This window comes from Marmota monax, unplaced genomic scaffold, assembly GCF_021218885.2.
Source record: "Marmota monax isolate L192 unplaced genomic scaffold, Marmota_monax_Labrador192_F-V1.1 WCK01_AAM20220418_F8-fsc00432, whole genome shotgun sequence".
In the NCBI taxonomy this organism is placed as follows: Eukaryota; Metazoa; Chordata; class Mammalia; order Rodentia; family Sciuridae; genus Marmota; species Marmota monax.
The window spans coordinates 362,294-378,169 of NW_026693953.1; the positions used below are offsets into that span (position 1 = coordinate 362,294).

Sequence of the window (15,876 nt, forward strand, 5' to 3'; positions counted from 1 at the left end):
CCCTAATATTTACCCTAAATGAACTCTAACAGAAGATCAAATCAATTATCCAGTTCATCCAATCAATGGACTCCTATGCAATCTTATAGACTATTGTAGACATTTGTTAACATGGAAAGTGATAATATACTTGAAAGAGCAGACTACGTAAGAGAATGCTAATATAATCCCCACTTCTATATTAAAAAAATACCTAAAATAATTTCTGCTGAAATAATGTGTACCCCACACTTGTACATTGCTGGTGGGACTGCAAATTAGTGCGGCCAATTTGGAAAGCAGTATGGAGATTCCTTGGAAAGCTGGGAATGGAACCACCATTTGACCCAGCTATAGCCCTTCTCGGACTATTCCCTGAGGACCTTAAAAGAGCATACTATAGGGATACTGCCACATCAATGATCATAGCAGCACAATTCACAATAGCTAGACTGTGGAACCAACCTAGATACCCTTCAATAGATGAATAGATAAAAAAAAAAATGTGGCATTTATACACAATGGAGTATTACACAGCACTAAAAAATGACAAAATCATGGCATTTGCAGGGAAATGGATGGCACTAGAGCACATTATGCTAAGTGAAGCTAGCCAATCCCTAAAAAACAAATGCCAAATGTCTTCTTTGATATAAGGAGAACAACTAAGAACAGAGTAGGGAGGAAGAGCATGAGAAGATTAACATTAAACAGGGATGAGAGGTGGGAGGGAAAGGAAGAGAGAAGGGAAATTGCACGGAAGATGGAAGAAGACCCTCATTTTTCTACAAAATTACATATAAGAGGAAGTGAGGGGAAAGGGGAAAAAAGGGAGAGAAATGAATTACAGTAGATGGGGTAGAGAGAGAAGATGGGAGGGGAGGGGAGGGGAGGGGGGACAGTAGAGGATAGGAAAGGCAGCAGAATACAACAGACACTAGTATGGCAGTATGTAAAAACGTGGATGTATAACCGATGTGATTCTGCAATCTGTATATGGGGTAAAAATGGGAGTTCATAACCCACTTGAATCAAATGTATGAAATATGTCAAGAGCTATGTAATGTTTTGAACAACTAAAAAAAAAGAAATAATGTGTACCCCAAAGTGGTAATATAAAAGTGATCAGTTTTATTTGTACATGAACATGTATTTATAAAAAATGGTCCATTATAGAAATCTGAAAACATTTATTTTTTAAATAGAGCAATGCTACAGGCTGTGAAGTAATATCAGATATAGTATTAATGATAAACACCATATTAATGATAAACATCCCCTGAAAAAATATATTATTATTCACCTTTTGGTTATGTGGATATGTCTCTGATACTAGATTATACCTTGCCATTTCTGAACATGTTTTTATTAGTTTGTTTTGGTAAGGAAAGAAAATCACAAAATAGGTTACAGTCCAGCAGAAGAAAGTAAAAACTGGTACTTTCATTTTAATTTTTGGTGAGATTTTAAATCTATCTAAACAGTAAGCAATGTTGCTTTGAATGTAAACCATTATACTAGCCAACATTAAAAATTATGGGGCTTTCAGACAGAACTTTCTTCAATAAAAAGTGAATAAAATCAGACATATCCTAAATGCAATCTTCAGATTATTTGAGCTTACTATTCATATTATACATCTTCAATGACTTCACAGAAACTGAACAAAAATTTCATTCTCATTCTATTTATATAGGCTTACACATTAAATAATAGGAAGGCAAAAACATGTATTAACATAAGCTATGTAGATCATAAAAATCTGAGTTATTGTTTTTCTTATTTGAGGTACAATTCAGATTTTTTTTAAAAAAAGCAATTAGTACACTCCCAGCATTCTATGCTAAAATCCAAAAAAGACTGTACTACAAAGAAGCCACCTTTTAATTTCAAGTGTCCCATTTACTTTCCACAACCAAATGTTTTGTTCCAGTTTTCATAAAGCTCTAAATCTTTTGGAGACACACTAGGTCGCACAGTTCTAAAAGCATTTTCAAAATCAATATAAGCTATGGGTCGAACTTGATCTGGTGTTATGGTAGCAATGTCAGCAGTTTGTAAACTGCGAATAGGGCCAAGAGAAGCCTCTCTACAAAGCTGTGTCATGTCTGCTCCAGAGAATCCATCAGACTGCTGGACAACCCATTCAATTTCTTCTTCACTGAGATGACACTGCTCCTTGGACATTAGATTAATTACTATCTGCTTCCTGCCTGAAGCTTCTGGGAGAGGAATATAAAGCCTTTTCACCAATCTTCTCCGGGCAGCCTCATCAATCTCTTGTGGCCGATTTGTTGCTCCCACCACTAGAATGCGGTCTTCAGAAGATGTCGTTGCTCCATCTAACTGAACTAAAAACTCAGTTTTTATTCTTCTAGAAGATTCATGTTCACCATCTCCTCGTTGAGATAATAGGGAATCAATTTCATCAATAAATATCACAGCTGGTTGCTGACACCTTGCAACAGCAAACAAAGCCCGTACCATTTTCTCCCCCTCACCTACCCATTTAGAAGTCAAGGATGAAGCAGAAATGCTAAAGAATGTTGCCCCAGACTGACTAGCAATGCACTTTCCAATTAGAGTTTTACCAGTCCCAGGAGGACCGAAGAGCAGAATTCCTTTCGGAGGTCCCCGTAACCCAGTGAAGATGTCTGGCCTCATCATGGGCCACACAACTATTTCCTTTATTGTGGCTTTTGCAAATTCCACTCCTGCAATATCTTCCCAATGTACTGGAGGCCCATGATCCATGATCTCACTCATAATAAGTTCAATCATCTTTGGCTCTAAGTTCTTCAGACGCTCATCAACGGGATGTGCTGGTTCTGCAGTTCCTGCCCCATAAGGCTTATACTGCATTCCTCCATTATGTTCTCCCCCATCTTGCTTAGGTATAGGAGGAACAAATTTTCCAAATATCCCTCGAGATCTACCAGCTCCCAGAGACTTTTTAACACTACCATAGGAAGACCCTGATGCACGCTGGAGTTGGTGGCCCTTTTTTTGTTGATCTACCCATAATTGTTCTTTTGCAGTTTTAAAGGTGGGCAGATTGCTATCCTCCCTTTGGCCATTATCTTCCATTTTACTAAAACCCTTATTCAGTACTGGATTGGAAAGGGTATCAATGATTCCAGAATCATAAAAACCCTTCCTTTCCCGTGGATTTTCAGAGCCAGAAGGAAAACAAGACTGATTAGATGAGAACATATTTAGTCCTATGTTGGCTTTGGGAAAGCTGTGATTTTCCTTTTTGACATTTCCAAATAATGGTGCAGCATGTACTTTTGCAGTGGATGACTCACCTAAAGGCACTGAAGACATGCAACAAGTCTTAGTGGTGGTGTTAGTCACTACAGGTGGCTGGACAACCTGAGGGCACCTCAAAGGGTTGTTTCCTGGGTTGTCTTGGACCCTATCTGTGTCATGAATTAAGTTAGGTAATAGGTCACCCTCTCCAGGAGCTCCACGAACATTAAATTTAGGAAGATCAAAGGCAGCAACCTCCTTGTGGATTATTACTGATGCATCACCAGGTTCCAAAATAGAATCTTTAAATTTTTTGCCAGCTTGCATCATCTTCTGTACATTATCCATTTTGAAAACATTATTTATTGACAACCCAGACTGCCACTTTTCACTGTTAGTTTGAGATCTTGCCAAAGCTAAAATGTTTTCTGCATAGTTATTCAAGCCAGTTTCAACATTGTCAGAATCAACAATTGCAGAATATTTCTCTGCGTATCTTTTGAACAATTTGGTAGCACAGACCTGGGAGATCTCAGAGTTTGCCCATGCATACTGAATGCGTAATATCTGTGCACGATACGCATCAGCCCTCTGTACTGATGTACATATGTCAGATGTAATTGCAAAGTAATTCTTCTGCCATTCACTCAGATGTATAGACCTAGAGCTGGAGGTCTGCATGTTCGAGTTTCTATAACAAATGGCAAAAATGAAAACAAATCAGTAGCAAGAAGAAAACAAACACAATGCTTTGAATGTAGCTTTAAAAAATCTCTGGTAAGAAAGGCACACTGGATTTTATTTATATATATATATATATATATAAATTTTTAATATAAAGATATATTAATATAATCTCAAAATTAAAGATTTTATAGTGATTTTTATGAGTAAAACTATTTTAATTATATAACAATTTCCCCCCAAAACAGAGAAAAGCATTTGTAAGGTTTAAATGGAAAAAATTTAAAACTAATCACCAAAAGAAAGGCAATATGAAAGAACAAAGGAATGGCAGATACAGACAACAAACCAGAGTTTACATGTAGCCTCTTTAAATAAATAAATAAAATAAGAGATAGACTGAGCAAGGCTTTTACTATCTCTGGGTTTCCTTATCTGTCAAGTGAAAGGAACCATTTTGACAACCAAGTCAGTAATGAATATGAAAACAGTCTGAAAACTACTAATGCTATTTCTATTGTAAAAATGTAGAAACTGAAGCTGAGAGAGTTAAGAAACTTACTGGAAATCACAGAGACAGTTATGAATCAAGCCACAATCAAATATACAGTTTCATTCTGGGTGCTTGTGCACTTTCCCATGTACTTAGTGTTCCTTGATGCTTCCAAATGTCACAGATTGAGCTGCACAGATCATAAATATGGAATAATTAATGTTTTAATGACTTACTCATAAATAAATCACATAAAAAAGTTGCAGAATCACAATTTCCCAATTTCACATAAAGTATTAACAATTGAAAGTGTTATGACACATGAATTATGAGAACAAGCCAAATCGTCTACTACAAAATGCTTTTTACTTTAGATTTTTTCTCAGGTTATTTTCATCAACCTCTTCATATTTACACCTGAACAGAATCATAGATAAAAGTATCATGTTGTTGGACCTAAGAATTTACCTACAAAAACAAGTTATGAGAAATCTTTTCAGTTTCCTAAGAGTACTTCAATAAATTAAAAATTAAGAATTTAAGTATTTTAAATTTTCCCTCCCAAATTACCTGGAGGTATAGCTTAATTATCAATAAATTCTTTTTGTGCAAGAGCCATGTTCAATACAATTTTGCACATCCAACAATGCCTTGCAAACCATTTGTCACATTATAGATAGGTGTTCATAAATCTTTGTTTAAAAAAAAAAGAGGAAACTTAACATCCATTGAGACTAATCTATTTAAAGCTTTAAAGCTTAATAAATTAGAATCAACACTATGCAAGCATTCCTCCTGAAAAGCAGGTCACCCTGCTTTCAGCATACCATTTTGCTCTTATTTTAATCTCCTTTATACAATACTGGAATCAAGAAATTGAGAGAAATAATTTGGAAAATATTTATCACAATTACGATAATAAATATTTCCACAACTTTTATAATAATCCTCTTCCTCTGCATGACTTCATTCCAGTTTATCATGTGCAATCCTGGAATAATTCCAACCTCTCAGAGTTCTAGTCACTATTCTCAGGAAACTCTCCTTTCTCCTTTCCGTTATCAACTTTTCTTCAATATTCATCTCCCAAGTCTTTCTTCTTCCTTTAATTCAATTATCTATCCAACAATTATAAAGACAGTTAACCCAAAACTGGCCATCACTACTAAATGGCAGTTTTATCCTATTTACCATTTCTAAGTCAATTTAACTTTTATGGCCTTTCCTAGACTTAAAAATTATGGTTAATTAGCATTGACATAAGAACTGTTTCAAAATTCCCTTTATTTATAATTTTCTAATTATCCATTGAATATATTTGCCTTCCAAACTGGATAGTTAGCTTCTGCTAATAGGAACTATTTTTCTATCACATTTACATTCTCTCAAAACCTAGACTATCTGGTATCCACTAAAATAATAGCAATAGAGTACTGGTACAGATCCTACCATATGGCAGACACTGTATAGGTCCTTTATAGAACTATTTCCCAAAGGCAAAAATAGCACAGGAAATAAGAGCACAGGATCTGAATACTGGCTGACTATGTTCAGATACTGGCTCCATTATCATCCAGCACTGACCTTGGGTAGGTCTCTTAATGTGTGTCTGTTTTCACATATTTTTTTAAAAAAAATGCAACTAACTAGCTGACACCGTCTTTTAGTTCTGCAAAACACTTCTCAGCAATAGATAAAATATGTCTTATTATTCTTCACAATGAGATATTAGCATTTCTTTCTCACCACAGAAGTTAACCGACTGCCTCAATCTATAGGAAATACATATGGTCAGGGACCAGCAGAAAGCAGCTCTGACTTACTGCAGGTTGCACATCCCTTATCCAAAATGCTTAAGACCAGAAGTGTTTATGATTTCTGAAAATAAAAAAATTCGTGGCGTGTGTGTGTGTGTGTGTGTGTGTGTATATATATATATGAATACTGGGTGTATACACACACATATGTATATATATAAATACACGTGTATATATAAGATGAACTATCTTAGGGAGAGACCTACATATGTACCTTATAAGCACAGCCTGAAGGTTAATTTTATACAATATTAACAATTTTGTTAAGGAAAGTTTCATGGTGCAACGTTTTCCACGTGTAATGTCGTGTAAGGGCTCAAAAAGTTTCAGACTCTGCAGCAATACGGGTTTTCTGATGAAGGATGTTCTACCTGTACTAGGAGTATTGCCGATAATGGTAGAAGATACTGAGACTCAGTACATTTACACAATAATGGCTCCAGCCCTCCCAGTCTTTGCTGAAGTTAGCGGTGGCAGACACAGCCCCAAACCTGTCCTCAACCGCACCCAACCGCTCTCAGCCCGCCGCCAAGCCCACTCCGGTTTACCAATCGTCACCTCATCCTAACTTCCCAAGACCACCGTCCCGTACGACAAACGTGAAAGAATGGGGCACGGAAGATACAGCCCCAAAAGAAAATCCGCAGCCACCTGCTGGACTCTGACCTGTCACTGGCCTCCCACGGAGCCCCTGCTCGCGCCCCACAGGCCCACAGAGATTTTTCTGCAGACTACCTGCCAGGCGCCCGAGTCTCCAACCCCGCGGGACTCACCACAGCCTACTTGCAGCTGGCCGAGTCGCTCTCAGCCTCCGAAAAGCGCGGGGTCCGACGTGCGCCTGCGTAGCGTGACGTGCTCGTGCCCGCGCCGTGCGTGCATGCGTGCGAGCGGGGGCGCGTGCGCGGCGGAGGCGGGGGCGCGCGCCAGGCCGCGGCTCTATGGGGGGCCGCGAGCGGGTTTTTTTTTTTTCTTTTCCTTTTCATTCATTCATTCATGCATTCTTTCTTTCACTTTCTTTTTCTTGTCTTTTTGTTTATTTATTTATTTTTGCGGTGCTGGATGGTGACATTCTGATAAAGGAGACTTGTTGCAGATATTCTGCGAACGGAGACTTGCGATCTGTCCAGCCGGGGCGGATTTACCTTAAGTGATGTGGATGGATTTACCTTAAGTGTCTTCGTTTCAATAAGTTGAAGCATAAATTTTTAAAGTGCTCCAAAATAGAGAGAAGTAGTGATGAGAACTGAATGAAATTTCGAAGGATTCCGATAGATTTGTGATTTTCCAGGACTCACCTGGGTGAGCAAACCGCCCGCCTTCTGCGCTAGAAGCAAAGAGGGGTGGGGGGGTGGGGGGGTGAGGAGTGACTGCGTTTAAGTTAGGAATTATTCAAGACGTCCTTAGGCTGAGTCCTGGGGCCTGCCAACCCCTTGCCTTCGCTGTAGCCTGGGGATCTCTCTCCTCGCGGACCATTAGCAGGTTCCCTATCTCCTCCTCTTTCAGACAGAAATAATCTGTGACTCAGAATGCTATTGTAAAGTCCACAATCAATTGGAGATATCAAAGCAGTAACTGGCACGTGGCAGACATTTAACAGAAGATGTGATATCTTTTTTTTCTTTAATTTTTATTGTTACTAAAAATGCCATTACTGGGATTCAAAACCTTATGCTATACAAGACTTTTCCATCTTTTTAAAACCTGACATGTTGTAATAGCATCCTAATAATTTAACATAATATGAAAGCACTAGCTTGAGCTATATAAATATTCGTCTTTCCTTCCAAGAACACAGTGTAATAGACTCTTTTTTTTCTTCTCCTGGTTAGTAGTTAACCTTCAGGGAAGACGTTTCCACCTACTGCAGACAGAGTGCCAGTCCTTTTGGTGTGAGGGATTCTGGGAGCTATTTATTCATTTCCATATTCATGAATGCTGTAAACATGGTCTCTGGATAATGCTAGTGTTTGTTCAGTGAGCTCATTTGTTTTTGAACAGAGGGATAGTATGGCCCCAAATAATGTGCATCCTTTTCTGCCAGGAGATTTACTTTGTAAAAGTTTAGTGAGATGTGTTTGTAGGTGGGTTTGGGAGACCAATGCCTTGAGGAGATAGGAAAGCAGATAAGACATCAAATTTAAATCTAGTTCCTTTTCTGTGGGATTCCCTGAATGTAGCTAGATTCCCAATGATAACCCAAACCTTTCAGCTTCCTAATTCTGTGGTGAGGAAGAAGGCAGAATGAGGATTAAGAGACAGTATTTAGCCCTCCAATAAAGAAGACATGCTGCCCTGGAGTAGAGGAACTGCACAATTCTAGTGAGAGATTTTCATCAGCAGCACAGAAAATCATAAAGGGATACGAAGAGGCTATACCTGGCATCACCATCTTAAACAGAACCCATGAGTTGGGAGGTGGTACCTTTCCCTATGTCAGAAGACAGAATGCCCACAAATTTAACCGAAGTTCTAACTAGCTTTTATTTGCAGTTCATGAATTAGAGGCACGTTGAGTCAAAGGCACAATGAGTGCTTCCATTGGGCAAAAGCAGAAGGGTGGATTTTGTAAGGTCAGAATAGGGAAGCAGGACAATAGAAAAAGAACTGATGGGTTAACCTCAGGTTATGTCAAGTTACTTTTCAAGTAAGGTTTATAGTAGAGGGACTTGCTTATTCTGCTGACTCAGGTAAACTGAGTTCTCTCCAGTTAGTTTCCGTAAATATCCTGTTTCCAGGAAGAACTGGTCTGTTTGGGGATCTTCTACTTCTTTAAAGTTTCAGTTTGATTACAGAGCACTTGGCATGAGTGACTCCATTTTGGTTTGGTCTGGTCTGTTGGGGCTTAGTGAAGGAGCTCAGCCCAAAATAATGGTCTCCTATAATTTTTACTTAACACCTGATATGGGGCAGGGCAGAGTGGGAAGGAACAATCTACTTTGGTTATTTTCCTCCAGAACCATGCTACCAACCTGAGTCTGTCCTCTTAGGTGCTTCTAGTTTGATATGTTATGGGTTGAATTGTGTCCCCCACACAGTTATGTTGAAATCTTAACCCCTAATATCTGTATATCTGACCTTATTTGCAAATAGTGTCTTTAAAGAGTCTTAAACAAGTTAAGATGAGGTCATACTGGATTAGGGAAGTCAGTCATCCAATTGGTGTTCTTATAAACACAAGGAAGAGATACCCAGAGGGAAGATGGCAGGCACAAGCAGATTGGAGTGATTCCTCAGAAGCCAGTGAATGTCTGGGGTTACCAGAAGTTGGACCTGGAGGTGAAGTGGCCTGGTGACACCTTGATTTGGGGCTTCTAGTCTCCAGAACTGTAAGAGAATAATTTTTTCTTGTTTAAAGACTCCAAGATTGTGGTACTTTGTTATTAGCTCCAGGAAACTAATACCTCTTCTTATAGCACCAGAGGAATTGTAAAGGGACAGGATCATAGGGCCTGTGGGGTTGATTTTCCAGGGTTCAAGTGCCTACTCTGCAGCTCACCAGTCACTACCAAGTGTTGCTGGGAATAAACATAGTCAGTGCCTAAATAGCACTTAGACCATTGCCTGGGCCCCAGTTAGCACTGCCTATGTGTTGGGGTTGTTATTATGTCGAAGCCATCCCTTTGTAACATGGAGGTTTCCCTGATTAGAGGTTAGTACTGAAAACTAACCCACCTTGTTGTAGTTTTTCCACATTTTAAGCTCCTTAATCTTGCTATTTAATAATGTAGCCAAATTCTCTTTTATTTTCACAGAATATCAGAATCTCAGGCATAAGAGAGGGCTTACATAGAAGGTTGCCTACTTTCTAGTCCAACTTCTGTCTCATGCAAGAATGTTCCTTACCACTTCCCAAACCTTGATTTTCCCCATCTCAACTTGAGTCTCCACAATGGTGGAGAATTCTCTCCCCTATAAGAAAACATATTTCATTTGCTGATGGGTTGACTTTTAAGTTTTTCTTCATGTTTAATAGACCTGTCTTTTTATCAGTCAATCTTTGGAGCTACAGAGAAGGCTTTCCAAATTAAAGTTGGAAGACCGCTAATCTCCTGCCTTCCATCTGTGCAATATCTCTAGTGCTACTTCTGCCTAGGCCCCTGTCTTGAATTTAGGTCTCAGCCATCTTCCCAAAGTATATTTATGATCCAGGCTGGATGGAGCTGCTGCAAAAATCTGAAGGCTAATAACAGTGACTAGTGGCTCATCTTGGAGTCTTATAGCCTTACCACTGAGCCATGTTCCCAGCCCTTTTTATTTTTTATTTTGAGACAGGATCTTGCTAATATGTTTAGAGCCTTGCTAAATTGCTGGGACTGGTCTTGAACTTGTGATTCTCCTGCCTCAGCCTCCAGAACCACTGGAATTATAGGTGTGTATCACTGTGCCAGGCTACAGCAATCTTGCCAGGCTACAATAATCTTAACACAAGGGCACACTCAGGTGCAAAAACATCTCATTGTAAAATTTAGGTGCTCCGGCCTCAACTCAATGATCTGAGGTCTCCACACCCACACACACTCTACCACATATAACCCCAGTGGAGCCTAATGGACCATCCCATGTCCCCACCCCATGACAGAACTCAGATCTGGTTCACTGATGAACAAATATCCTCCCAAAATCAAATGGAGAACTACATAGCATCTGGTGAATTTCCAGATTTAGGAATAACAGATCATATCATTCAATTACTTTACATAGTTATCAGTTATTATCTAGAGGATAATAACTAACCTTAGAATAACAACACATGTTTCTAAAAGAAAAATGGTTCCAAATAAAGATAGGAACTTATTTCAATAAATACCACATCCTTATTAGAATTTATGTTTCTATGGGTGCTCTTCCATTGCTTATTAGTCATGATACAATATTGCAGATGGATTCATCAGACAAGAAAGCCATGGCCCAGAAAGTCATATAACTCTTGAGCTCATTGTTTGAATCCAGGTTGTCTAGTGTTCTGAATTTATTTCTCTAGAAGTTGAAGTCATCTCCAAGTAAGATGTGCTTTTGAATGCATCTAGAATAGTTTTTTTTTTTAAAAAATGCATACAAGGCTCTCAATAACATATGTTTGAAAAAATGAATGAATTTGATAATATCCAAGAATGCTGTTTTGGGCTAGTTGAAAGAATAAGTTTATATCAAAAGATTCCATTGATATAATGTAGAACAAGATGATTACCCACCACAATTAGCATTTTACATCAACTGTTTATTAAGCATTTAGTCACATGACAGGATAATTTAGGAGCACAGGTATAATCTCTAGTTATGATCATAGACTGCCCTGGAAAATATTTCAATAAGCCTCTTTTGCCACAGTGATTGATTCAAAAGCATGAAAACTTATGATTTTTAATCATGAAAAACCATAGTTAAATAAGAAATGAAAACTGTAGTCACTGAGATAAACTTTCCATATAGTAAATATTTCTTCACTGATGAGACACTATGACAGGTCTGATTAACTTTGATTAATGTTAAAAGACATAATGACAGGTGTCTGGTTAACTTTGGAGCAGACATGGGAGGTCACATACAGACTCAGTTCCACAGAATCAGGATGATATTTATTTTCTTCTTATTTCAGTTTTCAGATATATGTCCTTTCAACTTTTCATCTCTATAGAAAAAAAAATACAATGAGCATATGGCTACATTAAGAAAATAAAGAATAAAAATTTGCATACTATTTCTCCAGTGAAGGAGGTCAATTGTAAATGTAAAATAGTTTGAATTGAAAGAAAGGAACTTTTATTAACAAACTGACAAATTTTATCAACATCAAATAGACTTTCTAATTTCCCACCCTCTGTAAAATAGAAACAGCTCCTACTTTCTCTTAGAACTGTGATTACCTAAAAATGATATGACAACATCAAGTAGTTACAAGTAAATCCAAGGTGTTAAGATTTTCATTATTCCAATTAATCTGGTCAAAACAATATACGTGCATTGTAATTTACTATGGTATCCTCTATATATTTGTTAGAAAATTGAAGCTTATTTTTACCTTTTGAATCTGCAGCAAATAATGACACCACAGGAATTATGATTTCTATTGAAAATGTGCCTGTGAGCTACAGTCTCCCCACATGTTATTTTCCAGAGCTATAGTCTCTCTGTGTATCATTTTGAGCATATGGGAATAAGATTCTGACATAATAGATACTTGTTAGATATCTGCAAATATAGGTTTGCAGAAAGGCTAATCAGTAGTACTTGCTTGTAGGGTTGCTTGTTTTGTGTATACTAACATATGCTTAGAGCAATGGAATACTATCAAAGTATGAGCTTCTCCCTGATACCTTCCAGAGATATTGGATGTATGATCGAGTTGTTCTGGGGAGGGAGGTCTCTTAATTTAGGCATGGAGGAAGGCCCTTACCACACCAGGAAAAGGGCCTTGTATTACTGGGCATATTTCCACTGAGAAGGTGGTTTCTTTGGCCTCACCTTACTGAAATTGACCATCCATAGGCCGTTCACTCATGTAATAAAATACAATTTTATTATTGGATTTTTTAAGCACTATATTTCAGGAATTCTCAATTAAAATTAGGAGCAAGGAAGATAAAGTTGCATGCAGTTGGTCAAATAAATTACACTATACCCCTATGTTCTGCATCTATGATGGGTTATGAATGAGGTCAATGGAGAAATGAAGAGGAGAGAGACAAAGACAAGCAGAGGTTAGGGGGGTCTACTATCCTTCCCCCAAATGGGGCAAAAAGAAAGAAATGACAGACACAGAAAAAAGTAGAAAATTCCAATTGAATGACATTCTTGGTGGGGAGGGCTGCTGTTGGGTGTGTTCTTGTTTTTTAAATTGGTGCATTAAAATCATATATAATAGTGGAATTCATTATGCCATATTTGTACATGCACATAACATAATTTGGTCGATTTCATTCTCCAGTACCTTCCCTTTCTGAATGATATTCTTAAAATAATCTAATGAAGTCGTTTAAGATTGTTTTAACTCCCACACATATAATTTTAAATAGTCTTCCTGTTGCCAGTGCTGCGTTTGCTTAAAACATTGTCCTTATGAGTTACCTGTGTGCTCTCTGCAGGGCTTAATTGATGTAGTTAAAACCCCTCATTATTACCAAGAGGCCCAGTCGTCTAAATAGGCTCTTTCTCTAAACCATCAAGACCTGGGTCCTTCCTGACAGTAAATTATCACTCACATGAAATTCCTGTTTTATTGTTTTCATTTATCTAAAGCTTGCCAGTTTGATATATAAGCTCATTATGATAGCAAGTTAGCTTAATTAACTGGGGAAATCTGAAGGGAAAGAATGATAGAAAACGATGTTCTCATTTAAAATAAATAACCAAAAATCTGTAGAGAATCATTACAGATAGCACTCTTTCCACTCCTCTGGACCAAGCATGATAGAATTTTCTCTGACTTTACCAAAGAGAAAATTCGGTCCACAGCAGCGCTGAGGGGCAGAGCCAGAACTGAGCCAGTCGGGGATCCCCACTCTGACCCTGACTCCAGGAGGACAGGATGTTCCTGGAACACGTGGCTTACCTGCAGCGGGCTCCACTTTCACTCCTTCTCTGCTCTCAGCACGTCTTCCCCCAGCTCTCTGATGTGCTCCCAGGCGAATTGCACGTGGGCAGATTCCACCATGCGAGAGCAGATGGCAAAACGCAGCACGAACTTGTCTTGGAGGTTACACGGAACCAAGTGGATTTTTTTGGCATTGTTTATTCTTTGCAGAAGAGCTTCATTCAGTTGGTTGGAACCCTGGAGGGAGGGATTTGAAGGGAACAAACTACTTTCACTCCTCTGAGGTCCCCAAAATTCAACTCATATCATCGTTGGGTAACACCAAGTCTGGTAAGACTAGGATGCCCAGTGAAAAAGACCTTCCCAATCCACCTTTCATTTACAGTGTTTAAAAGTTCCATAAAATAATAGTAACACAGGCTAAAAGACCATCTCCTCTCCTCACAAAATCATTCCTCCAAGTTCTAATGTACTGTCTAAAGATGACCCCACCCCCCACCGGGCGGGGTGGCACATACCTGTAATCCCAGCGGCTCAGGTGGCTGAGGCAGGAAGATAGCAAGTTCAAAGCCAGCCTTAGCAAAAGGGAGGAGCTAAGCAACTCGGTGAGACCCTATCTCTAAATAATATATATATAAAAAATAGGGCTGGAGATGTGGTTCAGTGGCCCCTGAGTTAAATCCCCGGTACCTCCCACCCCCCAAAAAGATGACCCTCATATGGTCCAAGTTTGTTTAAGAAAAATGAAGATCCCTAGAGATGTCATCTACAAATGAATGAGTTTTGCTTTTTTTAATCTGCATATATAATATAAAATTTTATTAAAATTAGTAAGCCCTATTAATTTTATAACTATTGTTTTTGACCTATATCTTTATTTTTTTTAATTGATTTCAAATGAATGAGTTTAAACAACATGCCTGAGGATTCTGAATAGCACCAGAGTGGGAGTCTAAATTCATACTGAAACACAGAGAAAATCTCAACAACAGAGAAAATGAAGCACAATAGTCAAGCTATTGTTCAAATCTGGGAAGATGTCCATGAACCACAGGATCGAGGGATCATTGGTGGCCTCCACACAGCCCCTTAGGAAGAGAACAGCTAACCAGCTTGGGGGCCAGGGGCCACGTGCACAGCTCCTGCTTACTAATCAGGGCTGAGAGGTCTGTATCAAACAGTACATGGGAAGTCAGTGCTTCCCCTACTAACCACTGGTGCACTCAGCCAGCCAGGCTTAAGGCTCTTCTTTGCCCTTTCTAGTTTCTGCCTCTGTCCAGTTTTCTCATAGTGGCCCCCCTTCCTCTAAGTGGAAAATAGAAAGGGCTGGATGTAGAGCATTGCATCTTAGTCATATGACCCTTTTAGACTTGTGCTACTTCTTCTGGCCCTTTCTTCAAAGTCCAGAGAAAGAAGAAGAGGGAGGAGGGAAGTGCCCAGTCTACTTGGCAGTCCACTCTAGCTGAACACCTGCTCAATATTGGAAAATGGCTTTGGCCTTGGACAAATCCACCATGACTCTGGCTATGAGCTAGAATGTGGCTGCCTTCAGAGCCCAAGTGCACAGTGAAGGGGCCACAGACAATAGAGAAATTGCTGCCTTGTATGCCAGGTAGACAAATTCAAGGTGGAGAACAAAAAGAAGGAAAGAAGGGAGGGAGGAAGGAAAGAAAAAAATTGATACCAAGGGAATGGAATTTTATTAAAGAGATTAAGTATGAGTCTGAAATTTATATAGTGCAGAAAAGAAGGCAAATGATTTAGGGAAAAAAATTGCTTGCAATTTCCAAATGAATTGGACTAGATATGTGTAAGTAAAGGCAAGATGGCAAACAGGAAAAATGGTCAGAGGTGAAAGAAAGACAAAAATAGCTGAATGAGACAGAGGAGGAGACTGACCAGGGTAAGGATGGAGGGAAAGAGAATCAGTTACACAATCACAACATCACATGCTTCAGCTTAAATAAAGAGCCAAGTGTATGTTAAGGTAGTAAGTGATGTGGAGGACTTGAAACTCCTACTGGAGAGGAATAGGATGAGGAGAAAATAATGAGAATATAATAGTTACAGTGGCAGAAAAATGAACCATAACGTTTAACAAAGTGCTTCTTCAAGAAGAA

General features: G+C 38.7%; 2 protein-coding genes across 4 annotated transcripts in view; both read right to left on the bottom strand.

Moving 5' to 3' along the window:
* Nucleotides 1-1,149: 1,149 nt before the first annotated feature.
* On the bottom strand, nucleotides 1,150-7,057 carry Fignl1 (fidgetin like 1). 2 transcript variants are annotated; one of them, XM_046463920.1, is made up of 3 exons: nucleotides 6,999-7,057; nucleotides 4,478-4,598; nucleotides 1,150-3,922 (listed from the first exon to the last, which is right to left on the bottom strand). In XM_046463920.1, exon 3 carries the CDS (start codon nucleotides 3,910-3,912, stop codon nucleotides 1,882-1,884), a length of 2,031 nt encoding a protein of 676 aa, XP_046319876.1. In that variant the 5' UTR covers nucleotides 3,913-3,922; nucleotides 4,478-4,598; nucleotides 6,999-7,057; the 3' UTR covers nucleotides 1,150-1,881. The 2 variants fall into 2 exon arrangements, with proteins under 2 accessions (XP_046319876.1, XP_058441434.1); XM_058585451.1 differs by lacking the exon at nucleotides 6,999-7,057 and having other exon boundaries at nucleotides 4,478-4,745.
* Nucleotides 7,058-11,422: 4,365 nt separating this feature from the next.
* The window catches only part of Ddc (dopa decarboxylase), a 121,107-nt gene continuing 116,653 nt past the window's right edge, over nucleotides 11,423-15,876 (bottom strand). For both annotated transcript variants that reach the window (XM_046463916.2, XM_058585452.1), the window contains exons 14-15: nucleotides 13,775-13,993; nucleotides 11,423-11,854 (exon numbers count right to left, since the gene is read on the bottom strand). In XM_046463916.2, coding sequence (XP_046319872.1) covers nucleotides 13,793-13,993 — 201 coding nt within the window. In that variant the 3' untranslated portion in view covers nucleotides 11,423-11,854; nucleotides 13,775-13,792. The remainder of the gene's footprint in view (nucleotides 11,855-13,774; nucleotides 13,994-15,876) is intronic.